Raw genomic sequence first — 21164 nt, 5'->3', positions numbered from 1 at the left:
TACACGGTTGGTTGTGAAGAGCATGAGACAAAATGTTATCAAGGCAGAAGTGCTTACAGGATCCCATAGCGGTGATACTGTTTTGATTCCCAGAATTGACCTTACCAGTTCTGACCAGGAATTACCTTTTAAACTTAAACGACGACAATTCCCCATTAAGGCTGCATTTGCCATGACAATCAACAAATCACAAGGACAAACATTGGATAAAGTCGGCATTTACCTATCTGAGCCTGTGTTTGGTCATGGTCAACTTTATGTTGCATTTTCAAGAGTGCAGCGTTCATCTGATGTTAAAGTCAAGATTTTAAGTACAGCTCACCAGGGAGAACTCATTCAAGGACAGGAGAACATTTTCACAAAAAATGTTGTTTATAAAGAAATTTTTCAGTAACACTTTACTACCAATAAACTCAAAATTTAAGAATTCTAATAGCAGATAGGTAATAACAAGCAATAGGCACAGATTCACTCTACATCCCCACAAATTAGCGTCGCCAGTTGCTGCCTGGGGATGCCGAGTGAATCAGCACCCATCGCATTTTGCTGCCTCACTGTTGTTACCATTCTTTCATTAACGATTCTTTAGAGAATCGGGGGTTTACTGGTTATTTACATATTACTGACAAGCCAATCAGACCAATGTTTGCTTCAATTTGATAAATCAATCACCAACACCCAGTGATGTTCCAAAGTCTGTTTATCTATTTCTAACTAATGCAGACACACAGACAGACAGACAGACAGACAAACACACAGACAGACAGACAGACAGACACACAGACAGACAAACAGACAGACAAACACACAGACAGACAGACAGACAGACAGACAGACAAACAGACAGACAAACACACAGACAGACAGACAGACACACAGACAGACAGACAGACAGACAGACAAACAGACAGACAGACAAACAGACAGACAGACAAACAGACAGACAGACAGACAGACAGACAGATGCTTTATCATCACTTTTCAAATGTCTTTATTCACTTATTTCAAATCTAAATGTGTTGCAATATTGTTATTTGCCAAACTCTATACTGTCAAATATCAATAAATACAGTTGCAAAAGTAAAAAGGTGAATGCGTAAAGTGGGCGCCTGGGTAACAAGTGGGTGTCTGGGTAAGGAGTGGGTGTCTGGGTCACAAGTGGGTGTCTGGGTCACAAGTGGGTGTCTGTGTAAGGAGTGGGTGTCTGGGTCACAAGTGGGTGTCTGGGTAACAAGTGGGTGTCTGTGTAAGGAGTGGGTGTCTGGGTCACAAGTGGGTGTCTGTGTAAGGAGTGGGTGTCTTGGTCACAAGTGGGTGTCTGGGTCACAAATAGGTGTCTGTGTAAGGAGTGGGTGTCTGGGTCACAAGTGGGTGTCTGGGTAACAAGCGGGTGCCTGGGTAATGAGAATAGAGCCTGCTCAATTTCCCAGGGGAGTTGGGGTAACAGTAGATTGGGGTGCTTATATGTTGTTTCACAGAACGAGAGTTGATTGACAGGAATGACCTGTAACCCTTCCTTGAGCTCCTGGGGTCGGGACAGATATTGGGTGGGAAAAGGCGGCATGAACTGAAAGGGTCAGGTGGGGGGGAAAGACTCTTCAAGGGGCAAATTCTCTGCTCTGGCTGCCCCATGGCAACTTCCGTGTGGCTCCTTTAGCCGCTCAGCACACAAACTCTGGGAGCCAGCCTATAGCCGGGTGACCAGGTAACACGTGCGTTGAGAATCCAGTGGGGTGCGTCCTGCTCGGCAGTGGGTGGCATGGGATCTGCAAGGGGCAGAAAGGGGGCAATAATTATACATGTGCCACACAAACTGCCCTCATCTCACTGCATCTCACTGACCTGTAGGATTGGAGCCAATATCAGTAACCAAAGAGTATTGTTTAGTCACCTGGTTTGAGGAGTGGCCCATAAAGTGCAGACTTGCTCCATTTGCCCTTAGTTGGGGCAGTTATGTGGCACTGCACATGTCACACTCTTACTAACCATTCACTTATACAACTGGGATTTCTTCAGCAATTCATAGTAGTGTTATAGTTTCACAACCACATCCCTGCTGAGACCCATGCAACTCCGCCCCTGCTGAGAATCATTCAGCCCCACCCCTGCTGAGAATCATTCAGCCCCACCCCTGCTGAGAATCATTCAGCCCCACCCCTGCTGAGAATCATTCAGCCCCACCCCTGCTGAGAATCATTCAGCCCCACCCCTGCTGAGAATCATTCAGCCCCACCCCTGCTGAGAATCATTCAGCCCCACCCCTGCTGAGAATCATTCAGCCCCCTCTCATTCCTCAGCAGGTAGATGATCAGGTAGAATAAGTCAATCATTACTGTAACGTCCCTAGCAGCCCCCACGTATGTTTGTTTTCTGCAACATATTCCCTGTGACTCCCAAACAAGGTGTATGAGGCCGAGGGTTCCATTCAGCTAATGAGGCCCATTCACTAGTGCCTCCCACTGTCATGGCAGTGATGGTATTAATGGGAGGTGGAAGTGAAAGGGGTCCTGTTGCTATGGACATCTGAAGGGCATTTCCTGAAAGTCTGAGGGTGGACAGACTCCAGAGTGGGACAAAAGGAGATCCAAGTAATGAAAGGGATTTATGGAGACCAAGTGGAGGCTGTTTCTTCCTATGCTGATGGCGAGATCTCCTTTCCTCCCCACCAATGAATCACTCATTCCCCTCTCTTGGTAGGGAATCCCATAACCTGACTGTCCTTACAGTAAAGAACCCCTTCCTATGCTGATGGTGAGATCTCCTTTCCTCCCCACCAATGAATCACTCATTCCCCCTCTCTTGGTAGGGAATCCCATAACCTGACTGCCCTTACAGTAAAGAACCCCTTCCTATGCTGATGGTGAAATCTCCTTACATATTTATATAGTTAAGTTGGGTTGTAAAAAGACAAAGTCCATCAAGTTTTATATGAAAAGCCAGCCCCATACACACACCCCTCCCTACTGTCACATAAATGATATATCCCCATATCTATACTAACTATAGAGTTTAGTATCACAATAGCCTTTGTATTATGTCTGTCCAAGAAATCATCCAAGTCCCTCTTATAGTCATTAACTGAATCATCACCCGGCAGTGCATTCCCCAACCTCACTGTCCTCACTGTGATGAACCCCCTACTCTGTTCCTTTAAATGAAACTTCTTTTCCTCTAGTCTGAAGGGGAGGCCTCTGGTACGTGATTCTCTTTATGGGTAAAAAGGTCCCCTGCTATTTGTCTATAATGTCCTCTAATGTACTTGTAAAGTCTAATCATGTCCCCTCACAAGCACCTTTTTTCCCCCAGAGAAAACAACCCCAACCTTGTCAGTCTCCCCTCATAATTTAACTCTTCCCTCCCTCTAACCAGTTTAGTTGCACTTAGTCTCTGCACTCTCTCCAGCTCATTTATATCCCTCTTAAGGACTGGAGTCCAAAACTGCCCCCATACTCCAGATGAGGCCTCACCAGGGACCTATAAAGAGACACAATTATGTTTCATCCCTTGAGTTAATGCCCTTTTTTATACAAGAACTTTATTTGCTTTAGTAGCCACAGAATGACACTGCCCAGAATTAGACAACTTGTTATCTACAAAGACCCCAAGATCCTTCTCATTTAAGGAAACTCCCAACACACTGCCATTTAGTGTATAACTTGCATTTATATTATTTTTGCCAAAGTGCATAACCTGCATTTATCAACATTGAACCTCATTTTCCAGTTTGCTGCCCAGTTTTCCAGTTTAGACAAATCACTGTGCAAAGTGGCAGCATCCTGCATGGAACCTATAGTTCTGCACAATTTAGTCTCATCTGCACAAATAGAAACAGTACTTTCAATGGCCACCTCCAGGTCATTAATAAACAAGTTGAAAAGCAAGGGACCTAGTACAGAGCCCTGCGGTACTCCACTAACAACACTGGTCCAATTAGAAAATGTTCCATTTACCACCACTCTTTGTAGTCTATCTTTTAGCCAGTTCTCTATCCAGGTACAAATACTATGTTCCAGGCCAACATTCCTTCATTTAACCAGTAACCTTTTGTGTGGCACTGTATCAAATGCTTTAGCAAAGTCTAAGTAAATCACATCCACTGCCATCCCAGAATCAAGGTCCCTGCTCACCTTCTCATGAAAATAAATTACATTAGTTTTTTTGAATGAATTTCCTCATGTGTGAACCATGTATCATTAGTTGTATTACTAGAATTGGGACTATTAAGAAGGAAATCTTCATTAACTGGTTCCTCATTTGTGTAGAGAGACAAAAAATTTAATTTCAGAATCTCTACTTTACCTCTGTTCTCATCAATCAACTGACCCACCATTACAAACAATGGTCCTACCCCTTGCAGTTTAATTTTGTAACTTTTTACTAGTTAGAAAATTATTTTGGGTTCATTTTACTTCTTGCTGTAATATCCTTTTCTATAGCAATTTTAGCTTGCCTTATAGCTTCTTTGCATGATTTATTGGCCTCCTTGTACCATATAAATGATTCGGCTGTACCAGATAACTTGAAAGCCTTAAAGGACCAGTAACATCAAAAAATTTTTTTTAAAAAATCGTTAGTACACATCAAAAAAAAAACACCACCACAAATTATAATTTAAAATCACAAAGCCTTTATTAAGGAATAACTTACAGAAACTGCACTTCCTGTCCTGTACAGAAATGGCGAAAGGGCGACCATCGATGCTGCGGTTCTCGATTTCTCCTCCCTGGCTACTCTACTGTCAGCTTGTGAAGGAGCAAGATGGATGCCTCATGCCTGCGATGCGATGCAGTGACTGCTCGGGCCCCCTCCTCCTCCTGTACTAGGGCAGGGAGCGGTGGAGGAGGAGGGGGCCTGGCCAGTAACTGATGATGAGAAGTGGCTGCCGCTGCCAACATTGATTTACAGCTCCCTCCACCGCCTCCACTACCACCGCTTCCACCAGTGTCCAGGTGGGCGCTTCTCATCTATAGTACAGGAGGAGGAGGGGGCCCGAGCAGTCACTGCATCGCATCGCAGGCATGAGGCATCCATCTTGCTCCTTCACAAGCTGACAGTAGAGTAGCCAGGGAGGAGAAATCGAGAACCGCAGCATCGATGGTCGCCCTTTCACCGTTTCTGTACAAGACAGGAAGTGCAGTTTCTGTAAGTTATTTCTTAATAAAGGCTTTGTGATTTTAAATTATAATTTGTGGTGGTGTTTTTTTTTTTGATGTGTACTAACGATTTTTTCCAAAAATTTTTTTGATGTTACTGGTCCTTTAAAAGCAGGTCTTTTCTTACCCACCTCAACACCAACGCTTCTATTGAACCAAAAAGGTTTTGCTTTGCAACGACGTTCCTTGCTTACAAGTGGAATATACTGACAAGTAGATTTATTATAAAGACTTCCCATTTTCTGTGTTTAACCCTGTGAAAAGCATTTCCCACTTAATATGTTGCAGAGATGCCCTTATACTGTCACAGTTTGCACGTCTGAGATTTAGTGTTTTAGTTGGTCCCTTATAGAATTGCTTCTGCAACAGAATCTCAAAGGAGACCATGTTATGATCACTATTCCCTAAATGCCCCTCACCCACACAAATGTTAGAGATGAGTTCAGTATTGTTAGTTATTACAGGTACAAAAGAGAGTTATTCCTAGTAGGTTCTTGAACGAGCTGGAATAAAAAGTTATCATTCAGCATATTTACAAACCTACTCGCTTTTTCTGTCTTAGCAACCCCATTACCCCAGTCAATGTCTGGATAATTGAAGTCACCCATAGCAACAACGTGACCCAGCTGTGAAGCCGCTTGTATCTGCAAGAGTAGCTGGGCTTCATACTCGACACTTATACCAGGTGGTTTATAACATACACCAATGAGAATTCTCTTTGTTACCTTTTGTGTTAATTCAGGCTTTACATTCATACATACATTTAATTCCTCTGTCCCTCCTAAAAAGGGTGTAACCATTTAAATTCACAATCCAGTCACATGTTTCATCCCACCAGGTCTCAGTGATACCAATTATATCATAATGTTTAGAGCAATTAATTGTAGGTCTCCCATGTTACCTGACAAACTCCGTGCATTTGCAGCATACAGCCGAGGTTACTACTTTTACTTTTAAAATTTGCATTACTTAGTGGAGAATTATATGTTAAAGGAAAACTATACCCCCAAAATGAATACTTAAGCACTAGATAGTTTACATCCTGTTAAGTGGCATATTAAAGAATATCACCAAACTGGAATATATATGTAAGTAAATATTGCCCTTTTACATCTCTTGCCTTGAACCACCATTTTGTGATGGTCTGTGTGCTGCCTCAGGGATCACCTGACCAGAAATACTGCAGCTCTAACTGTAACAGGAAGAGATCACCTGACCAGAAATACTGCAGCTCTAACTGTAACAGGAAGAGATCACCTGACCAGAAATACTGCAGCTCTAACTGTAACAGGAAGAGATCACCTGACCAGAAATACTGCAGCTCTAACTGTAACAGGAAGATATCACCTGACCAGAAATACTGCAGCTCTAACTGTAACAGGAAGAGATCACCTGACCAGAAATACTACAACACTAACTGTAACAGGAAGAGATCACCTGACCAGAAATACTGCAGCTCTAACTGTAACAGGAAGAGATCACCTGACCAGAAATACTGCAGCTTTAACTGTAACAGGAAGAGATCACCTGACCAGAAATACTGCAGCTCTAACTGTAACAGGAAGAGATCACCTGACCAGAAATACTGCAGCTTTAACTGTAACAGGAAGAGATCACCTAACAAGAAATACTGCAGCTCTAACGGTAACAGGAAGAGATCACCTGACCAGAAATACTGCAGCTTTAACTGTAACAGGAAGAGATCACCTGACCAGAAATACTGCAGCTCTAACTGTAATAGGAAGAGATCACCTGACCAGAAATACTGCAGCTCTAACTGTAACAGGAAGAGATCACCTGACCAAACATACTGCAGCTCTAACTGTAACAGGAAGAGATCACCTGACCAGAAATACTGCAGCTCTAACTGTAACAGGGAGAGATCACCTAACAAGAAATACTGCAGCTCTAACGGTAACAGGAAGAGATCACCTGACCAGAAATACCGCAGCTCTAACTGTAACAGGAAGAGATCACCTGACCAGAAATACTGCAGCTCTAACTGTAACAGGAAGAGATCACCTGACCAGAAATACTGCAGCTCTAACTGTAACAGGAAGAGATCACCTGACCAGAAATACTGCAGCTCTAACTGTAACAGGGAGAGATCACCTGACCAGAAATACTGCAGCTCTAACTGTAACAGGGAGAGATCACCTGACCAGAAATACTGCAGCTCTAACTGTAACAGGGAGAGATCACCTGACCAGAAATACTGCAGCTCTAACTGTAACAGGGAGAGATCACCTGACCAGAAATACTGCAGCTCTAACTGTAACAGGGAGAGATCACCTGACCAGAAATACTGCAGCTCTAACTGTAACAGGAAGAGATCACCTGACCAGAAATACTGCAGCTCCAACTGTAACAGGAAGAGATCACCTGACCAGAAATACTACAGCTCCAACTGTAACAGGAAGAGATCGTCTGATCAGAAATACTGCAGCTCTAACTGTAACAGGAAGAGATCACCTGACCAGAAATACTGCAGCTCTAACTGTAACAGGAAGAGATCACCTGACCAGAAATACTGCAGCTCTAACTGTAACAGGAAGAGATCACCTGACCAGAAATACTACAACACTAACTGTAACAGGAAGAGATCACCTGACCAGAAATACTGCAACTCTAACTGTAACAGGAAGAGATCACCTGACCAGAAATACTGCAGCTTTAACTGTAACAGGAAGAGATCACCTGACCAGAAATACTGCAGCTCTAACTGTAACAGGAAGAGATCACCTGACCAGAAATACTGCAGCTCTAACTGTAACAGGAAGAGATCACCTGACCAGAAATACTGCAGCTCTAACTGTAACAGGAAGAGATCACCTGACCAGAAATACTGCAGCTCTAACTGTAACAGGGAGAGATCACCTGACCAGAAATACTGCAGCTCTAACTGTAACAGGGAGAGATCACCTGACCAGAAATACTGCAGCTCTAACTGTAACAGGGAGAGATCACCTGACCAGAAATACTGCAGCTCTATCTGTAACAGGAAGAGATCACCTGACCAGAAATACTGCAGCTCCAACTGTAACAGGAAGAGATCACCTGATCAGAAATACTGCAGCTCTAACTGTAACAGGAAGAGATCACCTGAACAGAAATACTGCAGCTCTAACTGTAACAGGAAGAGTTCACCTGACCAGAAATACTGCAGCTCCAACTGTAACAGGAAGAGATCACCTGATCAGAAATACTGCAGCTCTAACTGTAACAGGAAGAGATCACCTGACCAGAAATACTGCAGCTCTAACTGTAACAGGAAGAGATCACCTGACCAGAAATACTGCAGCTCTAACTGTAACAGGAAGAGATCACCTGACCAGAAATACTACAACACTAACTGTAACAGGAAGAGATCACCTGACCAGAAATACTGGCAACTCTAACTGTAACAGGAAGGATCACCTGACCAGAAATACTGCAGCTTTAACTGTAACAGGAAGAGATCACCTGACCAGAAATACTGCAGCTCTAACTGTAACAGGAAGAGATCACCTGACCAGAAATACTGCAGCTCTAACTGTAACAGGAAGAGATCACCTGACCAGAAATACTGCAGCTTTAACTGTAACAGGAAGAGATCACCTGACCAGAAATACTGCAGCTCTAACTATAACAGGAAGAGATCACCTGACCAGAAATACTGCAGCTCTAACTGTAACAGGAAGAGATCAGCTGACCAGAAATACTGCAGCTCTAACTGTAACAGGAAGAGATCACCTGACCAGAAATACTGCAGCTCTAACTGTAACAGGAAGAGATCACCTGACCAGAAATACTGCAGCTCTAACTGTAACAGGAAGAGATCACCTGACCAGAAATACTGCAGCTCTAACTGTAACAGGGAGAGATCACCTAACAAGAAATACTGCAGCTCTAACGGTAACAGGAAGAGATCACCTGACCAGAAATACTGCAGCTCTAACTGTAACAGGAAGAGATCACCTGACCAGAAATACTGCAGCTCTAACTGTAACAGGAAGAGATCACCTGACCAGAAATACTGCAGCTCTAACTGTAACAGGAAGAGATCACCTGACCAGAAATACTGCAGCTCTAACTGTAACAGGGAGAGATCACCTGACCAGAAATACTGCAGCTCTAACTGTAACAGGGAGAGATCACCTGACCAGAAATACTGCAGCTCTAACTGTAACAGGGAGAGATCACCTGACCAGAAATACTGCAGCTCTAACTGTAACAGGAAGAGATCACCTGACCAGAAATACTGCAGCTCTAACTGTAACAGGAAGAGATCACCTGACCAGAAATACTGCAGCTCCAACTGTAACAGGAAGAGATCACCTGATCAGAAATACTGCAGCTCTAACTGTAACAGGAAGAGATCACCTGACCAGAAATACTGCAGCTCTAACTGTAACAGGAAGAGATCACCTGACCAGAAATACTGCAGCTCTAACTGTAACAGGAAGAGATCACCTGACCAGAAATACTACAACACTAACTGTAACAGGAAGAGATCACCTGACCAGAAATACTGCAGCTCTAACTGTAACAGGAAGAGATCACCTGACCAGAAATACTGCAGCTCTAACTGTAACAGGAAGAGATCACCTGACCAGAAATACTGCAGCTCTAACTGTAACAGGAAGAGATCACCTGACCAGAAATACTGCAGCTCTAACTGTAACAGGGAGAGATCACCTGACCAGAAATACTGCAGCTCTAACTGTAACAGGGAGAGATCACCTGACCAGAAATACTGCAGCTCTAACTGTAACAGGGAGAGATCACCTGACCAGAAATACTGCAGCTCTAACTGTAACAGGAAGAGATCACCTGACCAGAAATACTGCAGCTCCAACTGTAACAGGAAGAGATCACCTGATCAGAAATACTGCAGCTCTAACTGTAACAGGAAGAGATCACCTGAACAGAAATACTGCAGCTCTAACTGTAACAGGAAGAGATCACCTGACCAGAAATACTGCAGCTCCAACTGTAACAGGAAGAGATCACCTGATCAGAAATACTGCAGCTCTAACTGTAACAGGAAGAGATCACCTGACCAGAAATACTGCAGCTCTAACTGTAACAGGAAGAGATCACCTGACCAGAAATACTGCAGCTCTAACTGTAACAGGAAGAGATCACCTGACCAGAAATACTACAACACTAACTGTAACAGGAAGAGATCACCTGACCAGAAATAATGCAACTCTAACTATAACAGGAAGAGATCACCTGACCAGAAATACTGCAGCTTTAACTGTAACAGGAAGAGATCACCTGACCAGAAATACTGCAGCTCTAACTGTAACAGGAAGAGATCACCTGACCAGAAATACTGCAGCTCTAACTGTAACAGGAAGAGATCACCTGACCAGAAATACTGCAGCTTTAACTGTAACAGGAAGAGATCACCTGACCAGAAATACTGCAGCTCTAACTGTAACAGGAAGAGATCACCTGACCAGAAATACTGCAGCTCTAACTGTAACAGGAAGAGATCACCTGACCAGAAATACTGCAACTCTAACTGTAACAGGAAGAGATCTGCTGACCAGAAATACTGCAGCTCTAACTGTAACAGGAAGAGATCACCTGACCAGAAATACTGCAGCTCTAACTGTAACAGGAAGAGATCTGCTGACCAGAAATACTGCAGCTCTAACTGTAACAGGAAGAGATCACCTGACCAGAAATACTGCAGCTCTAACTGTAACAGGGAGAGATCACCTGACCAGAAATACTGCAGCTCTAACTGTAACAGGGAGAGATCACCTGACCAGAAATACTGCAGCTCTAACTGTAACAGGGAGAGATCACCTGACCAGAAATACTGCAGCTCTAACTGTAACAGGAAGAGATCACCTGACCAGAAATACTGCAGCTCCAACTGTAACAGGAAGAGATCACCTGATCAGAAATACTGCAGCTCTAACTGTAACAGGAAGAGATCACCTGAACAGAAATACTGCAGCTCTAACTGTAACAGGAAGAGATCACCTGACCAGAAATACTGCAGCTCCAACTGTAACAGGAAGAGATCACCTGATCAGAAATACTGCAGCTCTAACTGTAACAGGAAGAGATCACCTGACCAGAAATACTGCAGCTCTAACTGTAACAGGAAGAGATCACCTGACCAGAAATACTGCAGCTCTAACTGTAACAGGAAGAGATCACCTGACCAGAAATACTACAACACTAACTGTAACAGGAAGAGATCACCTGACCAGAAATAATGCAACTCTAACTATAACAGGAAGAGATCACCTGACCAGAAATACTGCAGCTTTAACTGTAACAGGAAGAGATCACCTGACCAGAAATACTGCAGCTCTAACTGTAACAGGAAGAGATCACCTGACCAGAAATACTGCAGCTCTAACTGTAACAGGAAGAGATCACCTGACCAGAAATACTGCAGCTTTAACTGTAACAGGAAGAGATCACCTGACCAGAAATACTGCAGCTCTAACTGTAACAGGAAGAGATCACCTGACCAGAAATACTGCAGCTCTAACTGTAACAGGAAGAGATCACCTGACCAGAAATACTGCAACTCTAACTGTAACAGGAAGAGATCTGCTGACCAGAAATACTGCAGCTCTAACTGTAACAGGAAGAGATCACCTGACCAGAAATACTGCAGCTCTAACTGTAACAGGAAGAGATCTGCTGACCAGAAATACTGCAGCTCTAACTGTAACAGGAAGAGATCACCTGACCAGAAATACTGCAGCTCTAACTGTAACAGGAAGAAGTGTGGAAGCAAAAGAACTCTGTCTGTTAATTGGCTCATGTGACCTAAGAAATATAGTTTTTTGGTTTGTTTGTGTGGACAGTGAATCATATGATCCCAGGGGGCGGATTACCCAATGGCACATTCTACTAGAAAAGTATATTATTATGAAAATGGTTTATTTACATGAAGCAGGGTTTTACATATGAGCTGTTTTATGTAATATCTTTTTATAGAGACCTACATTGTTTGAGGGGTATAGTTTTCCTTTAAGTTAGTATTATTCTGTTTTCCTTGTAACAGAGGGACCTCCTTAGCTGGTAAACTGGATGCCCCCCTCACTCCTCCCCTAATAAAATAATAGGTGGAGAATTTTGTATAGGATATTAAAATAATGGGGGCGGGGGATTATAAAATAATAGGGGAGAGGATATTATAATAATGGGGGAGAGAGGATTATAAAATAATTGCCCCCTCCATGTTCCGTAGTGAGTAAATACCTGGGGGAGGGAATGGAGCCCAGGGTGGGGCTGGACGGGACCTCTGGGCTTTCCTGTAAGACACAAATGATGACATGTGAGTAAAAGGGAGATTGAGTGCAAAGGGGTGGAAAGAAAAACACAGCAGAGAGGTAAGTTGTGTAGATGGATATCTCTGTATCTCCACTATGTTACTATAACGATGGCTACTAAGCCTCTGTCTTGCTACTTACCTGTAAAGCATTTTAGAAGTATATTTATCAGTGGGTGAAAGTTACAGTTCACCATTTGATAAATAAGCTTTTACAAATCCCGTGTAATTCTTACACCCCATCCCTCTTATCCCCACTACACATCGATTACTACAGTGTTCCTATGCCCCATTTTTCTTATCCTCTCTACATTCACAGTACTACTAAATTCCTACACCCCATCCCTTTTATTCCCACTACACATAGACTACAACTACCCACCTACACCCTAACTTTTAATTCTTCTACATGTACAGTATTACTATTTATATACAAGTCATATCTATAATTATCAATGCGTACAGTACTACCCTCTAGCTACATGTTACAACCTCTTTCCTCTGCTACACCAACAGCATTACTACTTAGCTACATCCCAACCCTCTTGCCTTGTCTGAACCTGCAGTACTATTGCCATTTCCCATTATTCCATCCCTATTAGCTCCCCTAAATATAAATATATATATATATGTCCTCATTTATTGTGCTCTCCCCTAATTCTCTTCTTGCTGTGTCACAGCCCATAGCTTTCCCGAGTTTATCCACAAGGTGACAGTATGCTAAAATATAAAAAGGTAAACCATGTGCTCTTAAGGAGTCCCCTGTAATATCTCATATCCCATAACTAAGTGAGTTAAAGAATTAACAGTGACTCTGGGCTCAGGGCAGTGTACACTATAAACACAGACGCAAAGACTGACAAAACAAAGACTATCCTGTCGTAAAAGGTGATTGCCTTCATATCTATCTCCTAACACTGTTGTGTAAATGAGGAACAGCTATCATGGACAAAGAGAGGAGTCCATAGACCCGGCCTCGGGTGAGGAAACAACAAAGTCAATGAATGGCATGGGAGGATCCCAACAACAAAGGATGAAAGGATATGTATTTACAGCCTCAAGGTGTCAGAACAGGTTTCAGACCTTGGGAACAAATGTCAGATATGGAAGTGTCTGTGCAACACTGCCACCCACAGGACATCTTAAACATCATTAGTTGATCTACACTAACATCTACAGGACACTACTGACTTGGAGGTTTCCATGGCTCATCATATGACATCGACTTGATTGGCTGGGACTGTCTTTTGGGTGTGGCTATCCTGGGAAAAGTGTAGTATGCTTGTTTGAATGGTCTTCTTTATGTGTATATAAAGAGCATTGTAAATACTTTATTAGTTAGTCACTTTCCACTCCCTTCCATTGCACCCTTCCCTATCCCTTTCTACCTCCCTCCATGTTAGTTAGTTCCCTTTTTATGTAATACCTTTTAGTTCCTTTGTAAATAAATACCACTTATTTAAAGATCAGTCTGCCTCAAGTCATTAGCCTGGCACCCCAAAATAGAGCAGATCCAACACCCCCCTATGTGTAAGGGAGTGAAAGGTAGTGAATGTTATTTGTGCAGGATTTAGTAAGAGACAGCTAGATCATTTCACAAGTCTCTCTAGGAGAGAGAGTCAGATTCAGGACTAATTAGAAGAGCAGCTCTTGGCTCCACCAAGGAGTGTTAGAAGGGGTTTAGAATAGATCCCCATTTACTTTGTGTCCTAGAAAAGGAATCAGTGTACAGGGTTTAGGGACTAGATAGTTTCCCATTTGGGTTCCACTAAAAGAGGAGTCCGCCAAAGAACAAGGGAAACTCTGGGTGGACTGTATAATATTCTTCTTGTGAGTTCTATTGAGGAGAATGTTCTGTTCATAGTCTGTACTGACTGACTATTCAAATGACAGTGCCCTATATTGTTGCAATATTCTGCTTTGTGGATCCTTCTACATAAATCAGTTCTGGTTAATGTTCTAAGAACCCCTGGTGACAATTCTATGGAAATATTACCCATTATAATTGCCTTGTACCTGGCCTCCACGCCTGAGAATAATAGGTCTTATCTAGAGCACATGTATTGGTAAAGCTGATAGTTAGAGTAACAGCACCGTTCCATTTACTATATCCTTACACACTCTATACACATTGTATTACACCCCACCCCCCCTACTGTTGCCACCCCATATATATATACAGGGCCGCCATTAGAAATCACGGGGCCCCGTACAACAAAATTTTTGGGGCCCCCTGGGCCCCACCCACGCTGACGACCAAGCTCCACCCCATATCGCGCCCACTTCACATCGCAGTTAAAAGACCACACAGACATCAGCGCTAAAAAAGTAACCCCCCCCACACACAAGTTGTAAAAAGCTATTGATGGTCAGGGCCCCCTTATAAAAACATAGGTGGCAGGGGCCCCCTTATAAGTTAAAAAAAACTTGGGGCCCCAACAAAAAAAAATGTAAAAAAAACTAAAAAATAAACAAACATTGGTGGCAGGGGCCCCCTTATAAGTTAAAAACAAATTGGGGCCCCAAAAAAAAATTGAAAAAAAAAAAAAATTGGTGGCAGGGGCCCCCTTACAAGTTAAAAAACAAATTGGGGCCCTAAAAAAAATTTGAAAAAAATTTTTTTTTTTGAAAAAAAAAAAAAAAACTGGTGGCAGGGGCCCCCTTACAAGTTAAAAACAAATTGGGGCCCCAAAAAAAATTAAAAAAAAATACATTTTTTTTTTGAAAAAAAAAAAAAAAACTGGTGGCAGGGGCCCCCTTACAAGTTAAAAAAATTTGGGGCCACCAAAAAGAAAATTCATTTTTTTTAAAAAAAAAAAAAACAATGGTGGCAAGGGGCCCCTTACGAGTTAAAAAAAATTGGGGCCCCAAAAAAAAAGTTTAAAAAAAAGATTGGTGGCAGGGGCCTATAGAATATTAAAATAATACATTGGTGGTCAGGGGATTAAAAAAAAAAAAACACAAACTGGTGTCAGTAGAATTGAACTCGTGGCTTCAGTAATTCAACTTCGCCTCCTTTCGTGACTCCGGGTCTTTTCACCACTTCAGGACTTTGGCTTCGGCACTTCCGCATTCGGCAAAGCAAGAGGCAAGACATACGGCTCGGATCTTCAAAAAATGCAGCACTGACGGGCCCCCCTTCATGCCCGGGCCCGGTACGCTTGTCCCCCCTGTCCCCCCCTGATGGTGACCCTGTATATATATATATACACTGTATATCATCTGAAGCAATAGAATTCTTATGAATCAGATGAAAATTAAGTGTAGGACTGGCCAGATATGGGATGAGTTTATTATTAAATATATTGCAATATATGGACAAACAATCCCTGTGTTGTTTAAAGGGTAAGGCATTTTTCAGTAGCAGTAGCACAAAATGTCTCTGTCTTAAATATATTGATAATGGGTTGAGTGCAGAGGACTCTTGTATTTGTCTATATGTATATATATATATATATTATAGAGAGAGAGAGAGAGAGAGAGAGAGTGAGCCCCAGGAATGAACCTCCCTGCAGTTAGAGGTCTCCTGGGGGAGTGTTACCAGGAAAGCTGCTGTTGATCTTGGTCTAATTAATGTGATAGAATTTGGGGATCCACTAGACACATGATGAGAAATGGAAGGCCTTAAACACCTTGGGGAGGAGGGGACAGTTTGGAGTCTGAAGGATTGCTAAGAGGGTTCCATCACATTGGCAGCATAAAGAACAGGAGAGAAACATGATATTTACACTGGCCCTTCTCTGGGAAAGGATTTTGGGAGCAGATGGGCAAAGCTTTTATATGTGCCCCAAAGGGCAAGTAGCCTGAAGCTGAAAGAAGGAGAGTGATTTAGAGAAGAATATAGAAATGAGGGTTTAATCCAAGTCCTACTGGAGGAACATCAACAAGGCCAGCAATAAATTGGGTGCAAGAGGAAAGGGCGAGGTGCTGGTTAACTGGTTATTCAGAGGATTCCCCTGGCAAGAGATATAGTTGTGCCCTATTGCAATAAGGTTCCAGTGGGTAAGTCACTGCTGGGTTCATTGATCAGCGAAGAGCTCATTGTGATTTCTCAACCTTGCACTTGAGAATGAGATGTACATTCTAACAATATTACTCTCTCTCTACTCCTCAAGTACTACTACTTACCTACACAGCAAGACTTGTATCCCCTGTACCCTTACTGTAATATTTACTTTATCTTTGCCCTCTTATCCCCTGCACCCTTACTGTACTACTACTACTTACCTACATCCCAGTCCTTACTGTACTACTACTACTTACCTACATCCCAGTCCTTACTGTGCTACTACTTACCTACATCCCAGTCCTTACTGTGCTACTACTTACCTACATCACAGCCTTTACTGTGCTACTTACCTACATAGCGTCCTTGTACCCCCCTACTTTTACAGTGCTACTACGTACCTGTATCCCACTCCTATTTTCTAGTCTATATCTATAGTATTACTACTTACCTACACTTTACACCTCCTATCTTCTCTAAACCTACAGTATTACTACTCACCTACATGATAAAGTGTTTCTCAGAGTGGTGTAAAGGGCCAAAGAAAGAGCCGGCAATTAAAGAAGGGCAGTCCGGGGAGAAGTGGGACACTCAACATAAAATCTGACAGAGCGGGATGTGGCATGAGAGGTGGGACAGTTGGGAGATATTCCTTCATCCTGATTGCTGCCTGCCCCGACCTCTGCCTGTTATTCCATTTGCTTGTGTGTCCTGATTGCCAGTGTTTCAGATGCCTGACCTGCATGGAGCGGCCAGTGTGAGTGTGTATGTGAGTGTATGGAGGGGTTAGTGTGAGTGTGAGTGTATGGAGGGGTTAGTGTGAGTGTATGGAGGGGTTAGTGTGAGTATGTGAGTGTATGGAGGGGTCAGTGTGAGTGTGTATGTGAGTGTGTATTTGAGTGTATGGAGGGGTTAGTGTGAGTGTGAGTATGTGAGGGTATGGAGGGGTTAGTGTGAGTGTGAGTATGTGAGTGTATGGAGGGGTTAGTGTGAGTGTGAGTATGTGAGGGTATGGAGGGGTTAGTCTGAGTGTGAGTATGTGAGGGTATGGAGGGGTTAGTGTGAGTGTGAGTATGTGAGTGTATGGAGGGGTTAGTGTGAGTGTGAGTATGTGAGGGTATGGAGGGGTTAGTCTGAGTGTGAGTATGTGAGGGTATGGAGGGGTTAGTGTGAGTGTGAGTATGTGAGTGTATGGAGGGGTTAGTGTGAGTGTGAGTATGAGTATGGGCACTGGGTTTCATTTGGAGTGGTTGAACTTGATGGACTTTCTGTTGGAATACAATTAACAGTAATGACTTCACTAGAACAAAGACGAGAAAAGGTGAACAATACTGAACAAGTAACATTTACTTCTCCAGAACAAATAGTTGAAGTTGGATTTGAATTTGACAGGACAATTGAGGAGATACAACCAAGCGCTGACAATGAACCAAGGAGAATAAGGGCGACACCTGCTTGACTTTCATCCAAAGCAAATAGAGTGTGAATATGGGAACGTGCATGTTGGAGAGACACATCAGAACTTCCAGAAGGGGAAGCCAATAAGTGGATAAAGGCTGCTGAAGAGTCAATTGAATCTCTGATATAACAACCACGGCTGCATTGCACTTGCACAGACACAGATTGATGTGAGGTATCGTTTGCAAAAACAGCTTGAATTCAAATATTGTCCAACTGAGGAGCTGCTTACAAATATGTTTACAAAGCCTCTATGTGCAAAGAGACACTTGGGAGTGTAAAGAACAGGGCGTTATCAGTTCAAGCCTTTCACTGTTGAGAAGACGTGTTAGAGTCCATGTAACAACATTGAGGCTTAAACACTGGAGTATTAAAGTGGTACAAGGTGGTGCTGTGAATGTTGTTAATGTCTGATCGGAATGATCTTTGCTGTTGTGTTTCTGCACTCTGTTGTTTCTTCTTTTGTCTCCACCATATTGTCCTTGGTCTTCCACACTGTAACTATATAACTGTGTAACTATATAACTATGTAACTGTGTAACTATATAACTGTGTAACTATATAACTATATAACTGTGTAACTATATAACTGTGTAACTATATAACTATATAACTGTGTAACTATATAACTGTGTAACTATATAACTGTGTAACTGTGTAACTGTGTAACTGTGTAACTATGTAACTATATAACTGTGTAACTATATAACTGTGTAACTATGTAACTATGTAACTATGTAACTATGTAACTATGTAACTGTGTAACTATATAACTATATAACTATGTAACTATATAACTGTGTAACTATATAACTGTGTAACTATATAACTGTGTAACTGTGTAACTGTGTAACTATATAACTGTGTAACTGTGTAACTGTGTAACTGTGTAACTATATAACTGTGTAACTATATAACTATGTAACTGTGTAACTATATAACTGTGTAACTGTGTAACTGTGTAACTATATAACTGTGTAACTGTGTAACTATGTAACTATATAACTGTGTAACTGTGTAACTGTGTAACTGTGTAACTATATAACTGTGTAACTGTGTAACTGTTGAACTATATAACTGTGTAACTATATAACTGTGTAACTATGTAACTGTGTAACTATATAACTGTGTAACTGTGTAACTATGTAACTGTGTAACTATATAACTGTGTAACTATATAACTGTGTAACTATATAACTATATAACTGTGTAACTGTGTAACTGTGTAACTGTGTAACTATATAACTGTATAACTATATAACTGTGTAACTATGTAACTATATAACTGTGTAACTATATAACTGTGTAACTATGTAACTATATAACTGTGTAACTATATAACTGTGTAACTATATAACTATATAACTGTGTAACTGTGTAACTGTGTAACTATATAACTGTATAACTATATAACTGTGTAACTGTGTAACTGTGTAACTGTGTAACTATATAACTGTGTAACTGTGTAACTGTGTAACTGTGTAACTATATAACTGTGTAACTATATAACTGTGTAACTGTGTAACTATATAACTGTGTAACTATATAACTATGTAACTATATAACTGTGTAACTATATAACTGTGTAACTGTGTAACTGTGTAACTGTGTAACTATATAACTGTGTAACTGTGTAACTGTGTAACTGTGTAACTATGTAACTGTGTAACTATATAACTGTGTAACTATATAACTGTGTAACTGTGTAACTGTGTAACTATGTAACTTTGTAACTATATAACTATGTAACTATATAACTGTGTAACTATATAACTGTGTAACTATATAACTATGTAACTGTGTAACTATATAACTGTGTAACTGTGTAACTGTGTAACTGTGTAACTGTGTAACTGTGTAACTATATAACTGTGTAACTGTGTAACTGTTGAACTATATAACTGTGTAACTATATAACTGTGTAACTATGTAACTGTGTAACTATATAACTGTGTAACTGTGTAACTATGTAACTGTGTAACTATATAACTGTGTAACTATATAACTGTGTAACTATATAACTATATAACTGTGTAACTGTGTAACTGTGTAACTATATAACTGTATAACTATATAACTGTGTAACTATGTAACTATATAACTGTGTAACTATATAACTGTGTAACTATGTAACTATATAACTGTGTAACTATATAACTGTGTAACTATATAACTATATAACTGTGTAACTTTGTAACTGTGTAACTATATAACTGTATAACTATATAACTGTGTAACTGTGTAACTGTGTAACTGTGTAACTATATAACTGTGTAACTGTGTAACTGTGTAACTGTGTAACTATATAACTGTGTAACTATATAACTGTGTAACTGTGTAACTATATAACTGTGTAACTATATAACTATGTAACTATATAACTGTGTAACTATATAACTGTGTAACTGTGTAACTGTGTAACTGTGTAACTATATAACTGTGTAACTGTGTAACTGTGTAACTGTGTAACTATGTAACTGTGTAACTATATAACTGTGTAACTATATAACTGTGTAACTGTGTAACTGTGTAACTATGTAACTGTGTAACTATATAACTATGTAACTATATAACTGTGTAACTATATAACTGTGTAACTATATAACTATGTAACTGTGTAACTATGTAACTGTGTAACTGTGTAACTGTGTAACTGTGTAACTGTGTAACTGTGTAACTGTATAACTGTGTAACTATGTAACTATATAACTGTGTAACTGTGTAACTATATAACTGTGTAACTATATAACTGTGTAACTATATAACTGTGTAACTGTGTAACTATATAACTGTGTAACTATATAACTATGTAACTATATAACTGTGTAACTATATAACTGTGTAACTGTGTAACTGTGTAACTGTGTAACTATGTAACTGTGTAACTATATAACTGTGTAACTATATAACTGTATAACTATGTAACTGTGTAACTATGTAACTGTGTAACTGTGTAACTGTGTAACTGTGTAACTGTATAACTGTGTAACTATGTAACTATATAACTGTGTAACTGTGTAACTATATAACTGTGTAACTGTGTAACTATATAACTGTGTAACTATATAACTGTGTAACTGTGTAACTGTGTAACTATATAACTGTGTAACTGTGTAACTGTGTAACTGTGTAACTATGTAACTATGTAACTATATAACTGTGTAACTGTGTAACTGTGTAACTGTGTAACTATGTAACTATGTAACTATATAACTGTGTAACTGTGTAACTGTGTAACTGTATAACTGTGTAACTA

At 41.0% G+C, this 21164-nt stretch overlaps 1 protein-coding gene across 1 annotated transcript in view; it reads right to left on the bottom strand.

Annotated features, from left to right (window-relative positions):
- Positions 1–974: 974 nt before the first annotated feature.
- Positions 975–21164, bottom strand: part of LOC108704620 (acid-sensing ion channel 1C) — a 47145-nt gene continuing 26955 nt past the window's right edge. Inside the window, exons 11-12 of the mRNA XM_041566812.1 lie at positions 12375–12427; positions 975–1766 (exon numbers count right to left, since the gene is read on the bottom strand). Coding sequence (XP_041422746.1) covers positions 1688–1766; positions 12375–12427 — 132 coding nt within the window. The 3' untranslated portion in view covers positions 975–1687. The remainder of the gene's footprint in view (positions 1767–12374; positions 12428–21164) is intronic.

This window comes from Xenopus laevis, chromosome 6L (assembly GCF_017654675.1).
Source record: "Xenopus laevis strain J_2021 chromosome 6L, Xenopus_laevis_v10.1, whole genome shotgun sequence".
Classification (NCBI taxonomy): domain Eukaryota; kingdom Metazoa; phylum Chordata; class Amphibia; order Anura; family Pipidae; genus Xenopus; species Xenopus laevis.
The sequence above is the reverse complement of the archived record's forward strand: the minus strand, read 5'-3'. Positions and strand labels throughout refer to the sequence as shown.